The sequence below is a fragment of the Podarcis muralis genome, chromosome 3 (genome assembly GCF_964188315.1).
Source record: "Podarcis muralis chromosome 3, rPodMur119.hap1.1, whole genome shotgun sequence".
NCBI lineage: Eukaryota > Metazoa > Chordata > Lepidosauria > Squamata > Lacertidae > Podarcis > Podarcis muralis.
The window spans coordinates 51,772,876-51,795,618 of NC_135657.1; the positions used below are offsets into that span (position 1 = coordinate 51,772,876).

The 22,743-nt window shown below is 42.3% G+C and overlaps 2 protein-coding genes across 5 annotated transcripts in view; one reads left to right on the forward strand and one right to left on the reverse strand.

Moving 5' to 3' along the window:
* PACRG (parkin coregulated) overlaps positions 1-5,093 on the reverse strand; it is a 223,735-nt gene extending 218,642 nt beyond the window's left edge. Inside the window, exon 1 of one of the 2 annotated variants that reach the window (XM_028723846.2) lies at positions 4,663-5,093. In XM_028723846.2, the coding sequence (XP_028579679.1) occupies positions 4,663-4,800 (138 nt within the window). In that variant the 5' untranslated portion in view covers positions 4,801-5,093. The remainder of the gene's footprint in view (positions 1-4,662) is intronic. The other variant, XM_028723844.2, reaches the window with a different exon arrangement.
* A 2,816-nt stretch (positions 5,094-7,909) lies between these two features.
* PRKN (parkin RBR E3 ubiquitin protein ligase) overlaps positions 7,910-22,743 on the forward strand; it is a 606,555-nt gene continuing 591,721 nt past the window's right edge. The window contains exon 1 of one of the 3 annotated variants that reach the window (XM_077925847.1): positions 7,910-8,148. In XM_077925847.1, the coding sequence (XP_077781973.1) occupies positions 8,142-8,148 (7 nt within the window). In that variant the 5' untranslated portion in view covers positions 7,910-8,141. The remainder of the gene's footprint in view (positions 8,149-22,743) is intronic. The other 2 variants (XM_077925845.1, XM_077925846.1) reach the window with 2 other exon arrangements.

A 22,743-nucleotide genomic window follows, 5' to 3' on the forward strand; every position in this document is an offset into this window, starting at 1 on the left:
AAAACCGAGGGGCCAACATTAAGTACAAGACATGTCTTGCCCCCTAGTCTTGCTGGTGTCAAGATGTAAGTGCACAGCCAGTCAAGGCTGGTCCATTAGGACCAATGGAACACTGCTCCATCGAACTCAGCCTGCCCTCAGTCAGTGCCCACCTGCCTGTCTACTTGCAATCAGCTCAGGATGTGGGGGGGAGGACGGGGATGGACAACGACGACTACCTGTCAGCTCCCTCCTTCTTAGTCTTAATGTTGTCCTTGTAGAACTCAGCAGGGAAGAGGGTAGGGACAAAAGAACAACTAGTTGGCTCTACCTGTCATTGGCTCTAGCATCACCTACCACTGCTGGTCTCACTACATCCTGCCCTACCAGCTCCAATGAGCACCAGCCACCACTGCTGTCAGCAGATCCTTGATCTGGATGGAGAGGCAGGAGTTCAGCTAGCACACCATCGCTTTGCTGAATCTCCTTCCCTACCTGCTCAGCAGGAGTCTTATTCTGCTGCACATCAAACCGGGGAGGAGGGTAGTGAGAACTGAGGATGAACAAGTTAACCTTTAAATGTGCATTTTAAAGTTGTAGGTACTAAAAATTTTATGGCAAAAACTTGGATTGGATGTTTTATTTACTGCATGGGCATTGGAAAAACCAACTACTTACACACACATGCTTCACCCTTCAGAAATGTTTGCTATCGCATTTTAAAACTTATCACTCCAGCATGAGGGCTAAAAATATATTGTTAAGCTACAACTTGATATTCCCTGAATTTTTACCGTTAATCCTAATTCTTGCCAAGCTAGGAGTGGTAGACGCACAAGTGGGCCCATACAAGGGATACAGCCTCTAATCTCCCCAGCTGCTCAGACCTGTGATATGGTCTCTTTAGAGGTTGTGGAAGGTCAACTTTGGCTTCAGCTCACAGTGCCTCCATGCCACAGCCCAAATAGTTGTAAATGTGGTCTGGTCAGAACTGGCTCAGCGTGGTGGCGGCTGGTTACCTGATACCCTCCCTCCACTGTTGTATAAAGAGCAGAGGTAGCCAAGGGAAAGGGAGGCAGAGAGTGGCTAATAGTCTACATGAACGAGGTCAGTCCACAGTGGAAGGATGTGGACCACTGGGGCACTATCTGTTGCAGAAGGACCATATTTCATCCCAATGTTGAAACTAGCAAAACAACTAGCAGCAAGGGCTGCAAATTCCAGGAAAAGGACACCCATTGAGAGTCAGAAACTGAGAAGGGAGAAATAATGTATTGTGGAAGCTTTAAGCACCAAACTGGTTTGCTTTACGTAAAGTCAGTTGAAACTGTTACATAATTAAAAGACGGTGTCTGCAATGAACTGGGCTTCTTGACTGAGGAAAAACATACATCCTCTATGTTATGTGATGAAAGATTTGACTGAAGGACTTCTTTTCTATGAAGGAGCAGTATCTCACAAAGGGGTATACCACTTGACCTGCTCTATTTTTTCATAACTGGTCTAGCAGGTTTTCCTGTAATTTAATGTGTTACCTGTATCTGAGGTAACCTAAAGCTTCTTACCAAGCACACAAGCGCTCTTTTCTATAATGCAAGGCACCTGCAAGTGGTATCTTTAAGGCTCTTAGCAAGTTGTTCACCTGCTATCTCCTTGCTGGTGGCAATTGACGGAATTTAGTAAAATCAGTACATTTCTGCTTTGTGTTTATGAATGTGCATGCCCACACACTGCAATAAGATTACAATATTAAAACTATGTCCATTTTTTAAACTGGAATTCTGAAACCTACATCACTATAGGAGAGATATTTGATTCTTTGTTGTCTTCTGATTTCTTACAACTACTTGGCATCAATGTATCGATTTAAAAGGCCAGAAACTATGTATTGTACTGTGTTCATTGCTTTAGACCAAAATAGTTAGCAGATGCAGGGTTTAAGTAGGCAATTTAAGCAGCATCCCTTCAGCATACTGAGCACCTAAATGGACCCTTTTGAGAAAATACTTTGTTTGGCATGTATTTTATCTATTAAAAATGCAGTTATTAGTGAACAGTAAATTATTAAGCAAAAACAATGTAACCATCCTCTCAAACATAAAAACTTACAGCAAACTGCTTGCATCAATGTTAAATTTGTCCAAGGATTCTACTATTACTAGAAGAAACTATTAATTGTCTCACAACATTTAGCCTCTACAGTATTTTTCTCAAGGAATATACAGCAGGTTGTTTTTTTCTAATGCAAAGAACACTATTGGTTACTGAACAATATCTTTAGTTTTCTGGCATTACAGTCAATCTCACGTTATTATAATAATTATATAATTCATTACACTCAGAGTACACATTAAAACATTATGAAGTCACACTGCTGGCAGAGGAGCAAGGTGGGCGAATGTACTATTACAACAATGGGGTAAGAGACGCTATCGCCCATAATAACTTGCTGTCCCAGAGCTGTTAAAAACAGGCAGTGCAGGCTTGGGGAATCTCAGTATTTGGAAACTATTATAAGATTCCTTCAAGGCCCCTTTCAATTCTGAAAACTTCCCTCCAAGGACTTGGTTTTTGAAATATTTCCAGCTCTGCTCTGAAGCTTCTCTTTGGCTAAGGCATCAAATCATCAACCCATTTGTAACAGGAGTCCTATTAAAGTCAAAGAGACTGCTATAAAATTGATAGATGGCAAACTGATACTTATAGCTGCAAATCACATACTTCAAAAATAGTCTCATTGACTTCAGTGATACTACTTCTGAGGAAGTGGCTGAAGGGGTGCAACCTACACATAACTCTGCACACAGCAGCCTTTACTCAATAATGTCCTGCCATCAAGAGCATTGTCCTATGCTTTTGCTTATGATGCCATGCCTTCAGCAGCTACAATGTTTCTCTTCCAAATAGAGTAGGCATAAAAATTAGTTTCACACCTCACATAGAGTGTCTCAACCAGAGGCCCTTGATTTTTATATGGAATACACATACATGAATTCTCAAATGTCTTTGCAATACAGGGGCAGGATCCTATTCAAAGAAGTGACTCATACAGGGTAAGGTGTGATGGGTGGGGTTTGCTGGAGATGAGAGATGAACAAAGATGACAGGACAGGCTGTTTCTGAATTGCATACTACACTGCAAACCTGCACAGATTTATCTGGGGGAAAGTCACACTGAATTTAGTAGGGCTTGTTTCATACAGAAACGTCCTGTAAGTGCTACAGAAAATATTATTTTTATTTTTAAAGATTTTTATCCCATCCTTCTTCCCAAAGGAGCCCAGGTTAACAGAAGAGATGGTGATGTACTACACGTGGGCTAGAGAGTGAGTCTCACTGAAATTTTAGGACTTACTTTTGAGAAAAGAGTAGGCTCAAACAATAATTTAGCCAATCCTATGCAGGTCTACTCAGAAGTAAATATTCTGCAATGGAATTTACGCCTAGGTAAATATTACAAGCTTGCAGCCTAAGGCCTGTAAACACGCTACAGTGTAAGCCCCATTGACCATAGTATAGCGGGACTTCTTTCTGAGTAAACTAGCATCCGCTTGCACAGTAATTCTCTACACTTTGTTCAAAATATTAGAATGTTTGAATGATCACGTCTACATCAATGAATCTTCCTAAATGCAAGCAGTAGTTTGCCAAACTTTGTGAAAGTGTAGTTTAAGCCTAAAAAATTGATAATCCTAAAAGCAACCTGAATAGCAATCCTTGTGAAAAACAGAATTCTGTGGGCTCAATGAAAGATTTAAAAACAATGTTGGTGGTAACACACAGGGGAAGTACCGATTTACAAGTTTTGTCTCGATATCTACAGGTCTATAAGGTGGCATACAAATTTAATAAATAATAATAATAGAAGTTAAACAAGGCCCACAGCTCCAGCCTGTATAAAAATAAGCAGTGAGATTTGAAAATAGAAATGATTCTAATTAAAACCAGAGAAAGAAAAGAGGCTTTGGCCATAGAGCTAAATTATTATAGCTGTTGCAGGTGAGGTGATTTCCCAAATGTTTGCCGTCACCTGACTTTATAGCAACAGTTGAAACAGTATGGTGTGGTGGGATATATTGTGATGACAGGAGATTGTGTATATATACAGGGCCAGATTTAGGTTTGATGAGGCTCTAAGCTACTGAAGGTAATGCGGCCCTTTATAAGTCCAGCTGTCCTTTGGCAACAACAAATTGTCACTGTTTTTGTTGTTGTTGTATATATGCTATATGGTAACTTATGGACCTAATAGGTATCTAAAGCCATTTGCCACTGTTGCTGTATGTATGTTTTATTTTATTTGTTTTTTTATCTTATATTTTGGAAATGTACATCCAGTGCTTTTTTCCTTTAAATTTTTGGGGGCCCCCAAGAGAGTGGGGCCCTAAGCTATAGCTTGTTTAGCTTGTACGTAAATCCTGTGCGCGCACACACACACCCACATATATACAGTGTAGACTGATTAAAGTGTGGCTTAAATGGCATTGCCCACCGTAGTGGGTGACGTTCCTTTGGAGGAAGGTGTGTGTAAATGATGCCCAGGCGCACTTTGCCCAGGCTGGCCCTTCCCCACCTCTCGCGAACGAGTTTGCAGCCCCTTCCTTCCCGGTGTGGCTCCAGAGGGGGGGAGAGGGGGGAACCAAACGACCCGAAAGCCAGCTGCAACTGGCTGGTCACACATACCACGGTGTTTTTCATCATGGCTTTGACGGTGAATCCATCGCTGACCTGCTTCTTGCTTCTTCTGGCATGCCTCAGCGGCTCCTGCAGTTGTGGGGGTCTGTCTTTCTGGGGGCTGGGGCCCTCTTTCTCCGCCACCATCACCTCAGGCGGCTGCTTGGGAAATTAAAGAACTTGAGGACGGAAATTCACAAAAACAAAAAACCCGATAACGACCTTTTTTTTTTTTTTTAAGCACTCCTCCCCTTCCTAAATTCCGTCCCCCTGCATCAGCTCTTCCTCAGCCCCCGCGCAGGCTTCTGTGCAGATTCGGGATGAAGGAAGGGGGAGGGGGGGAAAGATTGGCCTGTTTCTAACACCAACTCGCTTCTAGGGACTCCGTTGCTAGGCGACGCGTCAACAACGAGCATGTGCAGCTCGAGAACGCTGCCCGTGTCGGGAGCCTCGGCACCACCGCGAAGCTGGGCTCGATGCGCACGCGCGGTAGCAGCAGCTGAAGTCCTTCGCCTTCTTGTCTTGCCCTCAGTTGAGGCGAGGTTTTTCTTGCCTCTGGCTGAGAACCTACGAGTGACTCGAACCCGGAAGGAGCTGAAAGGCGTGCAAAGATCTGCCGGGAGCCGAAGCGGGGCCCGGCACCGCTCCTGCGGGACTGGGGCAGGTTAAAGAGGACAAAGTATCCGGCGAGAACAGAGCATGCTCGATAATTCATATTGAGGTCGCTGCGCCTTCCTTACCTGCTGTTGAACGCCCCAACGTTTATGCCAGTTGAAGAAGATAGTGAAAATTAGGTTGTCCTATTATAATGAGAGATCGTGTCTGATCCTGGTCCCGGAGAGGGAAGGTTAATAGGATTGTGCTCTGAGAAGCACCGTAGAAAGGAAAAAATACAGGCAGAGATACCACCTCTCATGGAAATAGAACCACACAGAGCTGTAGAGTTGGGAGCATAGCTGTCAACGTTTCCCTTTTATTAAGGGAAATTCCCTTATTCCGAATAGGACTCCTCGCAAGAAAAGGGAAAAGTTGACAGCTATGGTTGAGAGGGAACCGACGGTCATCTAGTCCAACCCCCTACAATACAGGAATCTCAACTTGCGATCCCCGATCCACTTTGAAACTAGAGTAGACCCCCTTTAGCTTTGCAAATGTGCTAGAAGTTTATTGCAATGTGCTAGCAGTTTTATTGCTGCACCGCTAGGAGGGTGCCTCTCCATCATCCCCGCCCCGCCTCCACTATTACCTCTTGTGAATTATTTTTCTTTTCCTTTATTTCCAAAACATTGTTTCGTATAGAACTGCTGATAATACAGACAGTGCAGAAATCCTGTGCGTGCTCCGCTGAAATAAACAGGACTCGTTTCCAAGGATCTTAATTGATCACTCTCCACTCCTGCAAAAGCAACTCATGGGACAGAATATATATCTATTGCTGACTTCTGTCTTATCTTGGGAGACAAAACAAAAAATTCCTTCCAGTAGCACCTTAAAGACCAACTAAGTTAGTTCTTGGTATGAGCTTTCGTGTGCATGCACACTTCTTCAGATACCAAGAAGTATCTGACGAAGTGTGCATGCACACGAAAGCTCATACCAAGAACTAACTTAGTTGGTCTTTAAGGTGCTACTGGAAGGAATTTTGTTTTGTTTTGACTATGGCAGACCAACACGGCTACCTATCTGTACTTGGGAGACAAGTGCACCTTCAGGGGTGAAGTCAACAGAAGACTGTAGGAGAGTTACAGTGTCTGCTGTGGCTGTAGAGGCTGATATGGGAGAGACATGTTTTGTTGCAACTGAAAAGTTGAAGGCTTCCGGTTGTGCTGATACAGATGCATCACAGCATTTCTTCTCTCTGCGCTCCTCCCAGATACCATTCCTCCTCTGATCACTGCTGTGGATAAACCACTTGACTGTCTGTCGCCCGGCACTGTGATTGTCTGTAAGCATGGTGGGGGTGATGTTGCCAGCATTCATGTCTTATTTGTAGACATCTTTGTAAGAGTTGATTCACCAATGAGCCTGGTGCCTGAGGAGCATGTCGTTGGGGAACCTGCCATCTTCCATTCTGTGGAATATGTGTGTGTATATACACAGACACACAGACACACACTCCTACACATTATGCTTGTTTTACTGCTTTTGTTTGACTGGCATATCGTATTATATTTTAGTACAATGATGTTAAATTTTTTATAAAGTTCCCATAATTTTTGGTAACTTGTGCTTTGAACACACTTGATAAAACTAAACATTATTTCATTTGGTAACTTGGCTGCCATATTATTCAGAAGTGTCATTTAATTTCATAGGTCTTCTTCCCAGAGAAATGGGGTTGACTGCAGCCTTAGGTTATGTACATTTATTTAGTTATTTATTTACATTTCTATACTGTACTGTCTTTCATCCAAGGATGACAGGGCGGTTTGAATATAAAAACAATACATACCATTCTAATAAACAAAAACAATACCACCCCATACAGTTTAAAAGGCCATAGATTGTTTAGTTAGCCAAAGGCTACCTGGGAGTGAGCATCACAGAATTCATTGATGCTTACTTCTGAGTAGATATGTAGCAGGTTTGTGCTGCATTTGCTATAGGACTAACCAAGGCATATCTTTGCTGTTTTTGTGTTTTTAACTGATTTTAATTATCCAATATGTAAATCTCCTTGAGACTGTGGTTTAGAAGGTGGATAATAAATCAACAATAGTAATAAATACACACGTCTATTCAGAATTCAACGGGGCTTACTTCCAGGTATAGGATTGCAGCTTAAATATCCTGGGAAGTGTTTTAAACTCACACTTCCTTATTGCTACTTTTCCAACAATTCAGTTGACACTTGATTCACCTTTGACACATTTCTTGGGAGTGGTGGAACCCAGCGGGACTTACACCTGCGTAAAAATTGCTATATGAATGTGCTGCACCTGCTCCAAATACGCATCCTCTCTCTCCACCTCCTAAAGCTAGTGAAAGCGTGGTAAGCAAAGGCAAAAAGGTCATAGGATATGCCTGTGGAACGAAGCAGTAGAGGAATGCCGTGCTCAGCGCGCCCACTCGCCTCACAAAGGTTGAGGGCAAATTATCCCACCCGCCCTTTAGGTTGAGGTCCTGAACGCTTGTAGCGGGACTCAGGCGTCGCTTTTATTCCTGTCTCCTGGTACTGAACACAACAAGGCGGCAGCGGGAGGGAAGATACCAATATTTGCGTGTGCTGTGTATTATTGCTGTAGCGACGTCCTGTTATGCGCTATTTATAGACATTAGCAGGGCGAAGCCGGAGAAGTGAGCAAGCAAGGAGACTACGTTTCCCAGAGTGCACTGCCGCAAGAAGCGCCTCACCTCGCCTGCGCAGTATTCGGGTTGCAGCTCCGGCGGCCTGCAGGGAGCGTTGTATCCTGAAGGTTGACATTGCTGTGAATGTGGACAGGGCAGGCTATGTGAGCGCGCCCCCTCCTCCTCCTCCTCCGCAGGCTATGATAGGTGAGTGGGACCCGGATGCAACGTCCCCCTTTGATCCCCTCCCGGCACAACGGGGAAATGGCGGGCGGGTGAAGGGTGTTCGTGGTTTTTCAGGATCAGTGCAGTTTTGCTGAATATCCTAATTCCTATGTATGAACACAGAAATACACCCACGTGACACCGCAGCCTGTGAGCTCCAGTTTATATAAATTCTATGTAGCTCGTACACTGCCAAAATACCCGCTGAACAATTTACTTTCTCCATATACATACATATATATTCCACCTTTTTTTTTTGCATTCCATCCCACTTAACAAATAAAAACGAACGTATCTCTCATTATAGTCAACCAAGCTTTTAGGTACTTGACAGGCTTCTGATCCAAACAGTAATGCTGTTCATATCACAGAAATGCCTTGGTTAGTGATTGGGGCGGGGGGGGGGGGGAGAGAGACACCTTTCTCCTACAAAGAGCAGCCTACTCTTGTGTAACACCAAAAGCTCACTCCCTCCTCCATCTGGATGCTACTTTGCACACTCAGCCCTCCCCAGTGTGAGAGCCAAAACACCAGGTTAGGTTAAGCACCCCTTAGGGAGAAAAAGTTTTCACTGTGACACTTATTTTTGAAAGCATCAGCAGCCAAACTAGCAGCTATTGCTGGCGAGGAGAGGTAATCAGCCAGTAAACAGCTATTTCTTCCTCCTGGACCTTTTTATTTTTAGTTTACCTTATTTCTTCCTCCTGTTGCCCTGTAGCAGAAAATGGGCACTGCCGCCCTGTCTTGCTGCCCTGCTGCTGTGGTTCTTGAGCTCAGGCAAGCTAGAGAAAGTGCTGTCTGCTTCTCTACCTTCGTTCTCCAGCTCATCCCCTCTAGGCATAGGCAGAAGAAAGCCAGAGCCTCTACCCATTCACTTGTAACCTTAGTGGTACAACATACATTACGGAGCATCCACCTCATCCTCTCACTCCCCTGTGGCTTGCGGCCCTGTGAACTCAGTCCTTCCCATCATACTGTCAAAAGAAAGGTGATGAATAAGGAGGCAGAGGTAACTACTCTTCAAAGAGCAGCCACTGCCTGCTTTTGCTGCCTATGGATGGCTCCTAGTCTTTACTGCTGTGCCACTCTAGAAAGGGGATGCCCAGGAGCAGGCAGAGTCTTCCAGAGGGGTCTGGCATGTGACCTGTGGCATGCAAAGCAAGTGTATGAAATGGTCAGGCCACCCCCATTGCTGCCATGCAATCCCTGGAGGGATGGCTGGGGTGAATGTGGCCCTAGATCCAATAAATGAATAAACAGTTTCATAGAGAGAACTCAGGTGAGATCGCCAACCCTTTGTGGTATACTGCTCAGAGAGAAAGGGAAAAAGCAGAGAGTAGGCAGAAGCAGGTGTCCATTCTTTCTCTCTAGGCAACACTATGGGTGTAACCCTTCCCACTGTGTTGCCCTCAGAAGATGAACAAGAGAGAGGAGACAGTAGAAGCACAGTAGAGACACACCCTCCCTCTTTTAAAGTGAGAGAGTTCAAAAGAGAAGGTGCTGGACTGGAGGTTACAGAAGTTTGGCGGGGGTACCTCTCCCCTTCCAGCTTCTCCCCAATCTCTGTTGCAGGTCTTAAATAAGATCATTCCTGTTGGTGGAGGTCATTGGGCAAACCTAAACAAAACAACTATTCTGAAACATCTGTTTTGATGAATTAAGATTTCCCATTAAGTAAAGGGGACTCTTTTTTTTATTTAATATTATTTATTTAAAGCATTTGCACCCCACTCTTCAGCCAAAAAAGAGTGCCTTACATACAATCAAATTAAGACAAATCCCTATCCGTAGGCTTACAATCTTAACAAAACACAACACACAAGGGACAAGGAACAGGGAAGGAAGAGCAAAAGCATAAGCAGGCAGCAGTTTCTAAACAGTTTTTTTCTATGATGACATAGTGTTCTCCACATCCTTCATTGGTAAGAAGTCCATTAGCAATGCCGGACTGGAGGGTTTAGTTTGCTTTGGATGAGATAGCACTAAGGCACATTTTATTTACAAATATAAACAATGGAAGCAACTAGGCTTTAGAAACAGCTAGCCGAGCTATTGGTTCCTAAAGAACCATTGTTTTAGCTACCTGGATGGGACTGCCCACAGCACAATTAAGCTACCTCTAGCGAAATATATTCAAACTGCTTCTTCCCAGCTTACAACTGCAAAATCAGGCTCAGACCATTTTTTCTTCTCTTCCCCTTAGCTTCCCAACTCTGATGTGTATTGCATTTCAGAAGCTGGAGAGAGAGCCCGTTATCAGAAATGTTCTTCTTCTTTTGGTCACACCCCTGTCCACTTGGGCCTGCTCATATTAATCAAAATAGCTGGACTCACAATAGAAGTTTCTGCCAACATGTGATCTGTCACAAATCATTCCTGCTATGATTCATAGCTATTGGGCCTGAGTTGCCAATTCACTAGGAAGCAAGGCTTAAACAAATTTTCCACCACCCAACAGAGAGTTGCAGCACAATCCAGTACATGATTACTTGGAAATTAACCCCAGTCGTGTTGAGTGAGGTTTATTCCTAGAAAAGCGTGCATGGGGTTGCAGCCTTAGGCATGGCTAAACCAACGAAAAAAACCAGATTAAACACAATATAGTCTGCGGTTATATTGTGGCCCAGACGACACCAGTGGTGTAACCATGTTGTATTGGAAGGAAGAAGGAGATCATTCCCATAAGCCTCTTATTTTATTTATCCCAAGGATCTATATGCACCTCAACATAGTAATTTTTACAGGTTCCAGTTCAGTTATTTGTGACTTTATATAATTAGTAATTTATGGTAATTTATAACCTAAAAAACAACAACAGATGCATATTTATGGTTTTTTCAGCTATATTTTTAAAAAATGCTTTCTGATACATTTTAATCTGTATATTTTGCGATACATTTTGTGGTTGGTTGATTCATGGATTTAGGTGTTCACAAGTGGACTGGAATGTCTGTGAAGTGTTCAGAAAAGCTGTGATGGTTGCGTAGTGATACTCGTTTACTTCTGAATGATGTGTTTTTTTATATCCCCAAGAGATTGTGCGTCCTTGGTCTGAATATCCAAAAAGCTTTTAAAAGTTAAGTTTGGTGGTTTAGTCTGTGTGGGTTTTTTCCCCTTTTCTTTTTTTCTTTTCAGTCACTGAAAACACTAAGTGAAGTATTTGTAATAGCTCCCTTCATTTTAGTTCTTGCTACTGTCTTGCATTCCAGAGGGAATTTGTGGAAAGTCTGGCTTTCAGTAAAAAGCTGTGTGTGTGTGTTTCTGTTCTTCAGTAAATAATGTGGAATACTGAGGAAAATTCTACACTCCTTGATAAAGCATACATTTGTTGAAATATTGTGTGCCAGTCTGCTGCATCTTGTTTTGCTGACAGTTATTGTTATCCAGGGTAGAAGCACTACTTCCTTTCTGGACAGCAGTGGAGAAATACTACCTGCAAAGAATATTTTATCAGGCCTCTAACTCTATCAGTAGCTGTTATGTGCGGGGCGGATTGATCTAAATAGTCAATTTAAATCAAATTTCCAAGGTTCTAATGCATATATTTCCTGAACAATCATGCATACTAATTGGTTGCTATGAAAATTAAGTGGCACATGTTCACAACTGAATACTGTATAGCTTTTATACTACCCAGGAGAATAATCCAAAACCTCTCTTCATGGATACTACTTGGCTTTTGCACTACAGAAAGTAGACTATACACACTTAAGGATACTAAGGAATATCAGTTATTTGAAGACTGAACCCTGCAATCTTATACACACATAACCAAGAGCAAGTCTCCCTGGGTGTCAAGAGACCTAGATGTTTACTCAGAAGAATAGGATTACATGGTAAGTGCCCAGAACTTTGCAGACACAAGCGCTGGTAGAAAAATATCATCCCATGATATGGAAACTCTACCAAATTAAACTCAAATGAGCTCACAGTAGACAAAACTATGACTAATAAAAGCAATACATATAGTTTTGCTGAATTGATTCCATTGTGAACCATAAGCACAGGCTAGCTGATAAAATGTATCATGTTAAAACTCCACTTGCACAGCTGATAAAATTAATCAAGTTAAACTACATATGCAATGTAGCAGGGTGGTTGATACCAGTTTAGAATAGATAACACACAGGCTTTGTTTCTGGCTTAAATATGGGAAAGCAACAACAAAAAGCATCACCACTGTCAAAAACAATACCATATCATGAAAATTGTGGTGTGTAAACCATGCCACTGAGAAGAGCCCCTTTAACTGGTGTATTTTAAGGGACAAAAAATCATAAACATCACCAGTGCCTTGTGATGAAAATCATGTGCCCTGGGTTGGGGCCCTTTTAACCTATTCAGTAATCCAGCCCTGGTAAAAATGGCCACAATTTCTGTCATCATCAGAAGGTGCAGCACCAAGTATATATATTGACTGTTCTGTGACCTTTCCATAGACCACCAGAATGGATCTCACAGACCACAGTTTGAGAACTACTTAGTTTGCCTAGAAGACTGACACTGAAGCACAGCCATGCCCCATGTGATAAACCTCTGCCTTACACATTTTTGTGTGTGGAGAGTCCTTTGATGATTAAATGCAAAGCATTTTGTGTGCCGTTGCATGGAAGAAAGTGATTCAGCCTAATTGATCCGTTGCTTGCATTCTGAAAATGCTATGGCAAGTACAGTGTGTACTAAACTGCAGAATCTTATATGCTGCTTTTCAGTCAGAAGGAGAGAGAGGCTGAGGAGGTTGTATCAGTCTTGTTCGTCTGAAACAGATGCAGCGCACTACCAAGACTGACTTTTGCAGGGCATTAAGTGTTAAGGGACGCGGGTGGCGCTGTGGGTAAAAGCCTCAGCGCCTAGGGCTTGCCGATCGAAAGGTCGGCGGTTCGAATCCCCGCGGCGGGGTGCGCTCCCGTTGCTCGGTCCCAGCGCCTGCCAACCTAGCAGTTCGAAAGCACCCCCGGGTGCAAGTAGATAAATAGGGACCGCTTACTAGCGGGAAGGTAAACAGTGTTTCCGTGTGCGGCTCTAGCTCGCCAGAGCAGCTTTGTCACGCTGGCCACGTGACCCGGAAGTGTCTCCGGATAGCGCTGGCCCCCAGCCTCTTGAGTGAGATGGGCGCACAACCCTAGAGTCTGTCAAGACTGGCCCGTACGGGCAGGGGTACCTTTACCTTTTTAAGTGTTCCAAACCAGCAAGCAGTGCTATTTTTCTATTAAAAAAGATTCCAGAACTCATCACAAATGCCTCCCTTGTTCTCTTTTAATGGCAATGGTGTCCACCTGAGAGGTGCCGAAACGAAATTCCTGTGAGTTCCGGCTGAAAAAAAGCCCTGCCAGTAAGGAACATAATGCATGCATGCATGCAGGCCTCAGCTTTGGGACTGTGCGCACCAAATCTAGTGAAGAGTCTCATGTGTGGACACCTTATTTTCTGTGTTTGCATAAGAGGAAAAGTTACGAGTTTGGAAGCAAGCTACAGGCTTGCATGGGCCTTCTCCCAACCCCTCCATCTCCCTCTATAGGGTAGAGAGAGATGACCTGGGCATCCAGGATTTGAATCTCCAGTCAGCCATGAAGCTCTCTGGGTGACCTTGGAGCAGTCAGTACCTCTCAGCCAGTGTGGTGTAGTGGTTAAGAGCGATAGACTCATAATCTGGGGAACCGGGTTCGTGTCTCCGCTCCTCCACATGCAGCTGCTGGGTGACCTTGGGCCAGTCACACTTCTTTGAAGTCTCTCAGCCCCACTCACCTCACAGAGTGTTTGTTGTGGGGGAGGAAGGGAAAGGAGAATGTTAGCTGCTTTGAGACTCCCTAGGGTAGTGATAAAGCAGGATATCAAATCCAAACGCTGCTGCTGCTGCTGCTGCTGCTGCTGCTTCTTCTTCTTCTTCTTCTTCTTCTTCTTCTTCTTCTTCTTCTTCTTCTTCTTCTTCTTCTTCAGCCTAACCCTACCTCACGGGGTTGTTGTGAGGATTTAATGGGAAGGGGAGAACCACATACACCACCCTGACTTCTGTGGAGGAAAAGATGGTACATAAATGCAATAAATAACTAAAAGTGTGGTTTCTCTGCTGCCCATAACCATGGTTCAGACGTACATGGACACTGGCCTCTCTCCAGGATTCCTTCTGACTGCAGAAGCTGGTTAAGATATTTGGGGACTGTGTGTTTATATCCTACATGCTGCTCCTGATCATCAGCTTTATGTTTGTACTGCCCGGCTGGGTTCCTTTTTCAGTCTTAATTTTCTAATAAACTGAAATAATTTTGGGCACACATAAGGTTTGCGTTTCTTGCCTTTGCTGATCTGGTATCCTCTGTGGAATACATTCAGTAGAAACATCTGTTCGAGACTTCAGAATAATTACAATATCACTAAAAGCTTCGTAACCAGATTACTGAAACTTAATGTTAAAAATCTGATTTTCATTGATCTAATCCTTTCAGGTTGTTTCTTTCTTTCTTTTTTTTCTCCCCTCAATGAAAAAAGAAATGACAGCAGGACAAAACTGATTAGTATTTACATAATGTGAATTTTAGTAGGCTTTCCCCCCCCTGCTTCTTTCTCTTTTGCCTGTTCAAGTATACTTCTTTATCAAGCTCTCTTAAGGCCTTTTCACCTATGTTGACCCTCTTCAGTTATGTGCTATTAATTCATCCTTTTACCATTCTGTCATACTGATAATCAGCATTTAATGTTAGAATCTTCTGGGGAGGTTTTCCCACCACTTTTTAAGATGAGACTGGCATATATACATTTGCGTTGTTGCCTTGGTTCTGGAACTCTGCTCAGTGCCTTTCCTTTTGTCATCCCCCCCCCCCGTCTGATCCCCAGAGTGAGGTTTTTTTAAGCGATGTTGCTGGTTTCACTAAGTTGTTGTTTGTTTTTTGAAGCAGCACAGTAAGTCCCACAGTGGTCAGTGGGGTTTTTCTCCAATTACACGTGCATAGGATTGCAGAATGGTGCTGAGGTTGAGATCTGGTGCCTTGCCCTTGCCTAAGGCTAACTAGTGAGTTGGTGACTAACTAGAGATTTGCACTACTTTCAACCAGCTGCTCATGCTCTTCAACTAGCTCTCAACTTGATCCTCTCCTTGCTGTTCATTCTGGAATTTTTGATATGCTATTCTAACTAAAGCCTTGTGACATGAACATCAGATCAACTGATGTTGTTTGTGTTAACCTAGCATTAAAGAACAGAACTGTTCGGTCATTATGAAATATTTACTCTGGATGTTTCATTATCAGATGAGCTGAATTCCAAATAAGTGCTATTATTTATATTTAGAATTCCAGTCTTCTACACAGGCGCAAAATGTAGTCAAAAAGTCCAAGTTTCCCCCTGTGCAGACATAATCCCAGTCTCTCTCTTTTTATATTAAATCATGACATATCAGTTTTCCTGAACCAAAAATGGGTTAGAATAAAAAAAGAAAAAGAAATCCAGACCCAGTACTTAAAACACATAGAATATAAAAATACAATAATAATTCCATTTGAACCACAACACACACAACTCCACAGTTGGCAAATGAAAACTATATCGCACGGTTATCATATCCAGCTCCCCAGGGTTAGATGGAATAGATGAGTTTTGTAGCTCCTCCAGAATGCCATCAAGGACAAACAATATTTGATCACACTCTGAGGTCATTCAGGATCCTCAGAGCGATTGTAAAAACTCTTCCCTTAGTTGTTGATGATTTCATGTAGTGAGGTAATATGGAACAGAGTTGATTTGATGAGTGCAACTGGTGTGAGGGGTTTGTAAAGTGAAAGACAGGCCATAAAGCATGTTGTCTCAAGACCGCGGAGCTTTAAAGGTTAACAGTAGCACCTTGAATAGGGCACAGATGTGAGATAGATTTGTCACAGAACAGGTTGTAGACATTCTTGTCTCTCTGTGTTCTTCAGGAGATGAGCTGCTGCTAGGAATGGAATTTTCTGAAAATCCTGATTTGGAGCTTATTCACATGACTGTTTTTTTACTGTCCTTCTCCTTGATGTTGACAATTTTTTACCAGTTTCTCTAAAAAGATGAACAATTATTGCATGATTATATCCATCTACACACGTGTGGGCATTTGTTTGTTCATGGGTCACTTTTATTGTTGTTAGCCGCCCTGAGCCCGGCTTCGGCTGGGGAGGGCGGGATATAAATAAAATTATTTATTATTATTATTATTATTATTATTATTATTATTATTATTATTATTATCATCACACATGAGCACTCTCAATTTTATGTCTTTGCAATCGTATCCCAGTGTTTCTCATCTACACTAGTGGGCAGTGCTTGATGGGATATCTTTGGGCTGTGTGTTGTTGCTCCCTCCCCTTGAGCAATTAATATTCCCCACCAACCTTAAGTTAGGGAAACCTGAGGTCCATTGTAGGCATGTGCACAGGTACTTTTTAGATCCTGCGTTAGGGAGGTAATTGGGCATTTAATGGCCATTGCACAACACACAATTGTAAGATTTGGGATATGGCTCGAGCTTAATTGAGCTGTTGGTACAGAACGGTAAGGTATATCACATTGTTGAGAAATGTTAACATTTAAATTAAAAGTACTCAAAGGTCATTGTAGAACAGATAATTTTATTTTGATTTTATGACCTATGTCTATATCCAATAGGATCCCTGAAGATTACTGTACAGTGGTACCTCGGGTTAAGACCTTAATTCATTCTGGAGGTCCATTCTTAACTTGAAACTGTTCTTAACCTGAGGTACGACTAATGGGGCCTCCCGCCACACGATTTCTGTTATCATCCTGAGGTAAAGTTCTTAACCTGAGGTACTATTTCTGGGTTAGCGGAGTCTGTAACCTGAAGCGTCTGTAACATGAAGCGTCTGTAACCCGAGGTACCACTATATATATTTTTATACTTGCTCAGTGTTTGTTTGTTCCCACACTCCTTTTTATTATTTTATCTTTTACTTCATTTTGTCAATTATTATTATGCAATTGATTTTGTGTTTAGGATTTCTCAAACAAACACATGACAAACAAACATGCATGTACATTTCAGCATACATGTAAGTTTTGTGTCATTTCAAAAAAAATAAATTTTAATTTTGTTTTTATTTTGCATTAAATATTGGAAGGCAGGATAACTTTTCAGTGCTTTAGGGCAGGCATAGGCAAACTCGGCCCTCCAGGTGTTTTGGGACTACAATTCCCATCATCCCTGACCACTGGTCCTGTTAGCTAGGGATGATGGGAGTTCTGGTCCCAAAACATCTGAAGGGCCGGGTTTGCCAATGCCTGATTTAGGGCCTCTATTAGTCTTGATTTGTCCCTGTGTGAAAACCTGTGGACCTCCTTATGTAGATTCAGGTACCGAGCAAAATGCAGGAGCTGCATTTATTTCAGCTAGAGTTTACAATGCTGGCAGCAAGCACTTCAAATGTTTGTTTTCCATTAGAATATTTCTGTTTCGGCAAAATTGTTTTTATTTGGCTCTTCTATCTCTCTTTTGCTACCCCCTCCCCCCCTGCTTTAATCTCCTGAAATAGCAGATTAAGCTAAAAACTTTTCCCCAGTACTTCTAACAGTTTTCTCCAGAATTATCTTGTTGGAAGAAAATATTCCATCTGCTTCATTCCTTAACATAGCAAACCTCCTAAGTGAGCCTTGTGATAGAGACTGGCTGAATTCCACACAATGTGGTTGTTGGCCCCAAGCAAGATGAACACAATCTGTTTTCTCTAGTTCTATTAAAGGAAGAGTCGAGCGCCTTCATTTGCCTCTTGATTTTGTGATGCTTATGTTTTATGCCCTCCTTTCTTATAATAGCAGACTCCCTGCTGCTCACTCATGTTTGTATCCATACAGGTAAGCATCACACACAAATTTAAAGACCTAGTGCGGCAGTGCTTTAGCATTTAAAGCCAAATCTTCATAGGCCTTTGGCTGCTTGACTTCAATTAAGCATTTGAAGTTTGCAGAGGCGTTTAAGAACTTTGCATTATTCTTTCCAAGAGCATACCTATTCTGTGAAAGTTTACCTGCGTAAGAAAGGTGCAGATTGTCAACCGAGCATTCTTCTGGTGGATTTTGCCCATATTGTGCACATTGTGCACAAAGGTGTGGTAGAATTTTCTTTTGCCTTCCAAATGTGTCACTATTTTTTTTCCTTTATGCCATAGGTTTTTAATTTTCTGTTTGATAAATCTAATACTAAAAATGCAATAACTGAAATTGGGATAAAGCATCTGTTTCATTGAGTTTAGCATTTGGTTTGTTAAAATCCACCAAGACTTTTAGGTATAGGAGCCAACTCCTAGGGCCAAGGGGTCTTTGCCCCCCCCCCAATAAAATATTTAAGGGAGCCAGCCCCCCCCCCCAAGTTGATGGGCATTGCCATTCAAATGGTGTCTGTGCACCACATCATGTGATTGATTATGAAGGTTAGGGCTCACTTGCCCCCCAATATATTATTCAAGCTTGCACCCCTGTTCTTAGGGGTGCTATCTCAAAGAGACCCCATTCTGCAGAAGTAAAGAATTCCTCACCCTTGACCGACTCTTCTGGAATTTTCACAAGGCACTGTGTTTTATGGAGCTTTGATTTGATTTGTACCTGCCACTGTTTCAAGATGGCTGCTGTATCTGCCGGGGAATGCTGCTGGGAAGGTAAAAACATACAGTGGTACCTTGGTTCTCAAACTTAATCCATTCTGGAAGTCTGTTCCAAAACCAAGGCGCACATTCCCATAGAAAGTCATGCAAAATGGATTAATCTGTTCCAGACTTTTAAAAACAAGCCCTAAAACAGCAATTTAACATGAATTTTACTATCTAATGAGACCACTGATCCATAAAATGAAAGCAGTAAACAGTGTACTGCAGTCACACAATCAATCAATCAATCAATCAATCAGTAGCTGAACAGGGTTCCACACAGTCACAAAAACAAAACGAAAAGAGCCACAAAAGCAAAAACGCAAAATAAATAACAATAACAGACCTCAGTGTAACACTCAAAGCAGAAGTGTGACACTCAAGTCGGTAGCAGAACACTCAAAATGGAGCACATTCGGCTTCCGAAAAAAGTTCGCAAACCGGAACACTTACTCCCGGGTTTGCAGTGTTTGGGTTCCAAGTTGTTTGAGGACCAAGGCATTTGAGAACCAAGGTACCACTGTATATGCAAGTAGACCAGTTTAGATGAGTGAAAAAAAATCGTCCCCAGCCCTTTTGAGGAGTTGGCAAGGTTCACAGTGATACTGTTCTCTTGAACGAAGCACTGCGAAAATAAAAGATTATGTGGGAAGGGGAAAGCTTCTTAAATAATATCGGGCAGAGCCAGCACGCCTGAATTACCCCTTCTCTCTGCCGTCCAGATACCCATGAAAAACCCTTCTCTAATCAGCTGTTGTCATTTCACCCATTTCTGCTGGGAGGCAAGAGCAAGGGAACCTGGAGTGGATGGACCTCCTCCAGGTCTACATTCTCCTTCCTTAACTGTACCATCTGTAGGTATACATAGGTATCTTCTATGGCCCTCCCTCAATATATGTCGGTATCAGCCTTCACTTCTTTTCTTCTCTTCTTGTTGGCTATCAGGGGGATCTGTTCCCCTCCCCACCGCGATGCCATATCTGTGCATTGCTATTCTTAATAAAAGTGAAGTGCTGCACGGGACTTAGATAGCCATGGTTATTTGCATTGTCAGTCATTGAAATGGTTCTTGACAACTTGTGTCAGCATTTGTCAACATTTATATTAAGGTTGCATTGTTAGATCTTACTTCATTCTGCAAATGCAGGGTTTTTTTGGAGCTGTTTATTTCATCAGCTCACCTGAACTAGGCTAAGAACTGGTTATAAACCAGTGCAATATGAGATTGTGTGGCACAGATTAGAAAGCTGATTTAACATGAATACAGTTTTTTAAATCTTAAATTTCTGAAAAGCAATATAATGATCAACCTTTGGAAGATAAAGCACATTCTAAACAGAGAGGCTTAATTTACTCTGTCATTTGCACAGATGAAACAGAAGTGGGGAAAGACAAGAGCTAGCAATATTGGCTGTCTTTGTTTCACTTTGAGTGAAACTTACACATATTGCATTGCTATATATCATTACTGTAAAATTAAGGTACTTTGAGCTTTGTTGCAATTATATCAAGTACCTATGGGTTTGGGGGGGGGGTGTTCTTGGTGGTTTTTGAAGCAGTGGGATTTTTTCCCGCAACATCGATTTTCTTAAGCTAAGTGCGCCTATTATAATAAATGTGCTCATTAAATAGCACTGCCTGGTTTCCATCTCCTCCAAAACATGCTGGTTGATGCTTTTACTTGCAAGTAAAACTGCAGAGTGTGTAGGATACTCCTTTTGTTATTATTTTACCTGAATAGCACCTTTCATTTTTTAAGGCAGAACTCTGGCCAAACGGGGCTCCCAAGCAGACTAGCTGGGAATGTTGGTTGTTCTCCCATTAAGAGTAAAACGCACACATGAACTAATGTGCCAGTTTGACGTTTTACTTTGTAAATCGAATCAGAGAATTCTCAGCAACTGTATAATAGGATGCTGAACATAACTAGTAACAAAGTGTGAGGACGACGTAAACCCCTCTGACCTTTCCTTAAAAAAGCCTGGGAAAAGCTTCAGTTATTATGGTGAAGAAACACAGGAATGTAGAGCTGGAAGTTCAGCTAATCTAGCCACCTGATGTCAACAATCCTACAATTTCTATGCCATTTTGTAGTCTTTCGAAACATGCACACAAATGAATCTGTACTGTCAAGATTAAAGATGCCAAGTTCTGTATTCTCAAGGGACACTGCCAGAAAGTCGTCTGGAAGGTACAAATGTTGTGCAAACTGACATCCTCACAATTACACCCCCCTCCTACCAACCAGCAGTAGTCATTAGCCATGATGGCTAAATGGAGCCACCATAAGAATCAGTATGTGTCAATATCAGACACCAGGAACAAACAACGGAGGACTATTGTCCTGTGAACTTCCCAGAGACATCTGCACATGATTGGGAAACCCAGCCAGATGGGCGGGGTATAAATAATTTTTTATTTTATTTTATTATTTGCTTGTTTGTTTGAAATGGGGACTTGGATTGGAGGGACTTTAGTCTTAGTTACCCAGGCTCCTTCTATAACTAAACTAAGATTTAAATGTAATAAGGATGTAAATAAGCTGTAAGTGTAATCTGTGTACTGTTTTTCAAGGGAGTGACTTGTATCTCCATATATGGAGATTAATCCTGTGTTGTTACTTGGAACTTCTAAAATGCATTTTAGTTTTATTTTATTTATTTTTTAAATCCACTTATCCTGGGACTCGAAGCAGGATACAACTGTGAAATAACATTCTTTGTAAAAATAGACAATCCCCTGCAAAATGTTTCAGTCGGGTTTCTGCACATGTTTCAGCCTAGAAGAGGAGAGCAGCCCAAATTCACACCCAGAATGTTTTGCGCACTGCCTGGGGGTGACAGGCAGGCATGACAGTTGTCAGCAGGGATTCAACCTTGGATTTTCTCTGCCAGAACTACAACTCTCAGAAACGTAAGACTGTCTATAATCAGTGGAGCGAGTCTTTGAAACCGGGCCCGATCACATCTTGCACAGCTAGTGAATGGCAGGAAGACATCTGATAATAGAAGCCATGGCAGTTTGATCCTCAAAGCACCCACTCTCTCAGCCCATTAAAACGAATGCCTGAGCTGTAACGATGGCACCTTGAGAGACAGCGCCGTAATATATTTCTAAGGTGGTCAGAGGAGAACAATGCAATAAATAAAAAAGACAATATATGTGTAAAGCCACCTTTTTTGAATGTTGCTGCTGTGGTGCTTTTATTTTAATCTCTGAAGCTTCAGGTAAAGAGTGTCAAGTACAGTTGTACTGAAAACTAGCAACCACTTGAGCATGACAGATTTACAGAACTTAAATGTTTCCACTGTGGCTTTTTGTTGAATGCCCAGTTGCTTGTCTGCTTAGAGAACCACTTGTTCAAACAATAGCAGATGAAAATGCCCATACAGTATTGTAAACCAGAAATCATTATTTTTCATCCTATGGCTTTGCTCCGACAGTCATTGCAAAAAGGTTGCCATTTTATTTTTATTTCCATTCAAGTGCCCTGTATTAATGTGGTTTTATGCACTTTTTAATCCTTAAAAAGTTTAACACCTATGAAACCTATGCCCAAATGACCTACCTCTTCAGATTATGCATCCTACTTGTGGGCCGAGAGACTGAGGAAAACCTTTCATTGAACTTCTCCAAGGCAAAGTGAGCTCTTCCGTTGGATTCTCTGGGGTGGGACTCACTGTTAGCTGTGAGAGTAGCACAACTTCTTTCCCTAACCGTTTTCTTGTGTTGCTGCTGGTGCAAGTGGCAGGAACAGCCGTGTTGGCAGACTATCCACAATTTTGCACTTGCCACACTGCCTAGTGTAGTCCTGAGGGCAGTGTGTGTGTGTGTGTGTGTGTGTGTGTGTGTGTGTGTTAGGGAGGGCCAGAAGTGGCAGTTACTATAAAAAATGGTGGTGAACTTGTAGAGATAATCCTTTTTCTACGGGGACAGGGAGGGTGAGTAAAAC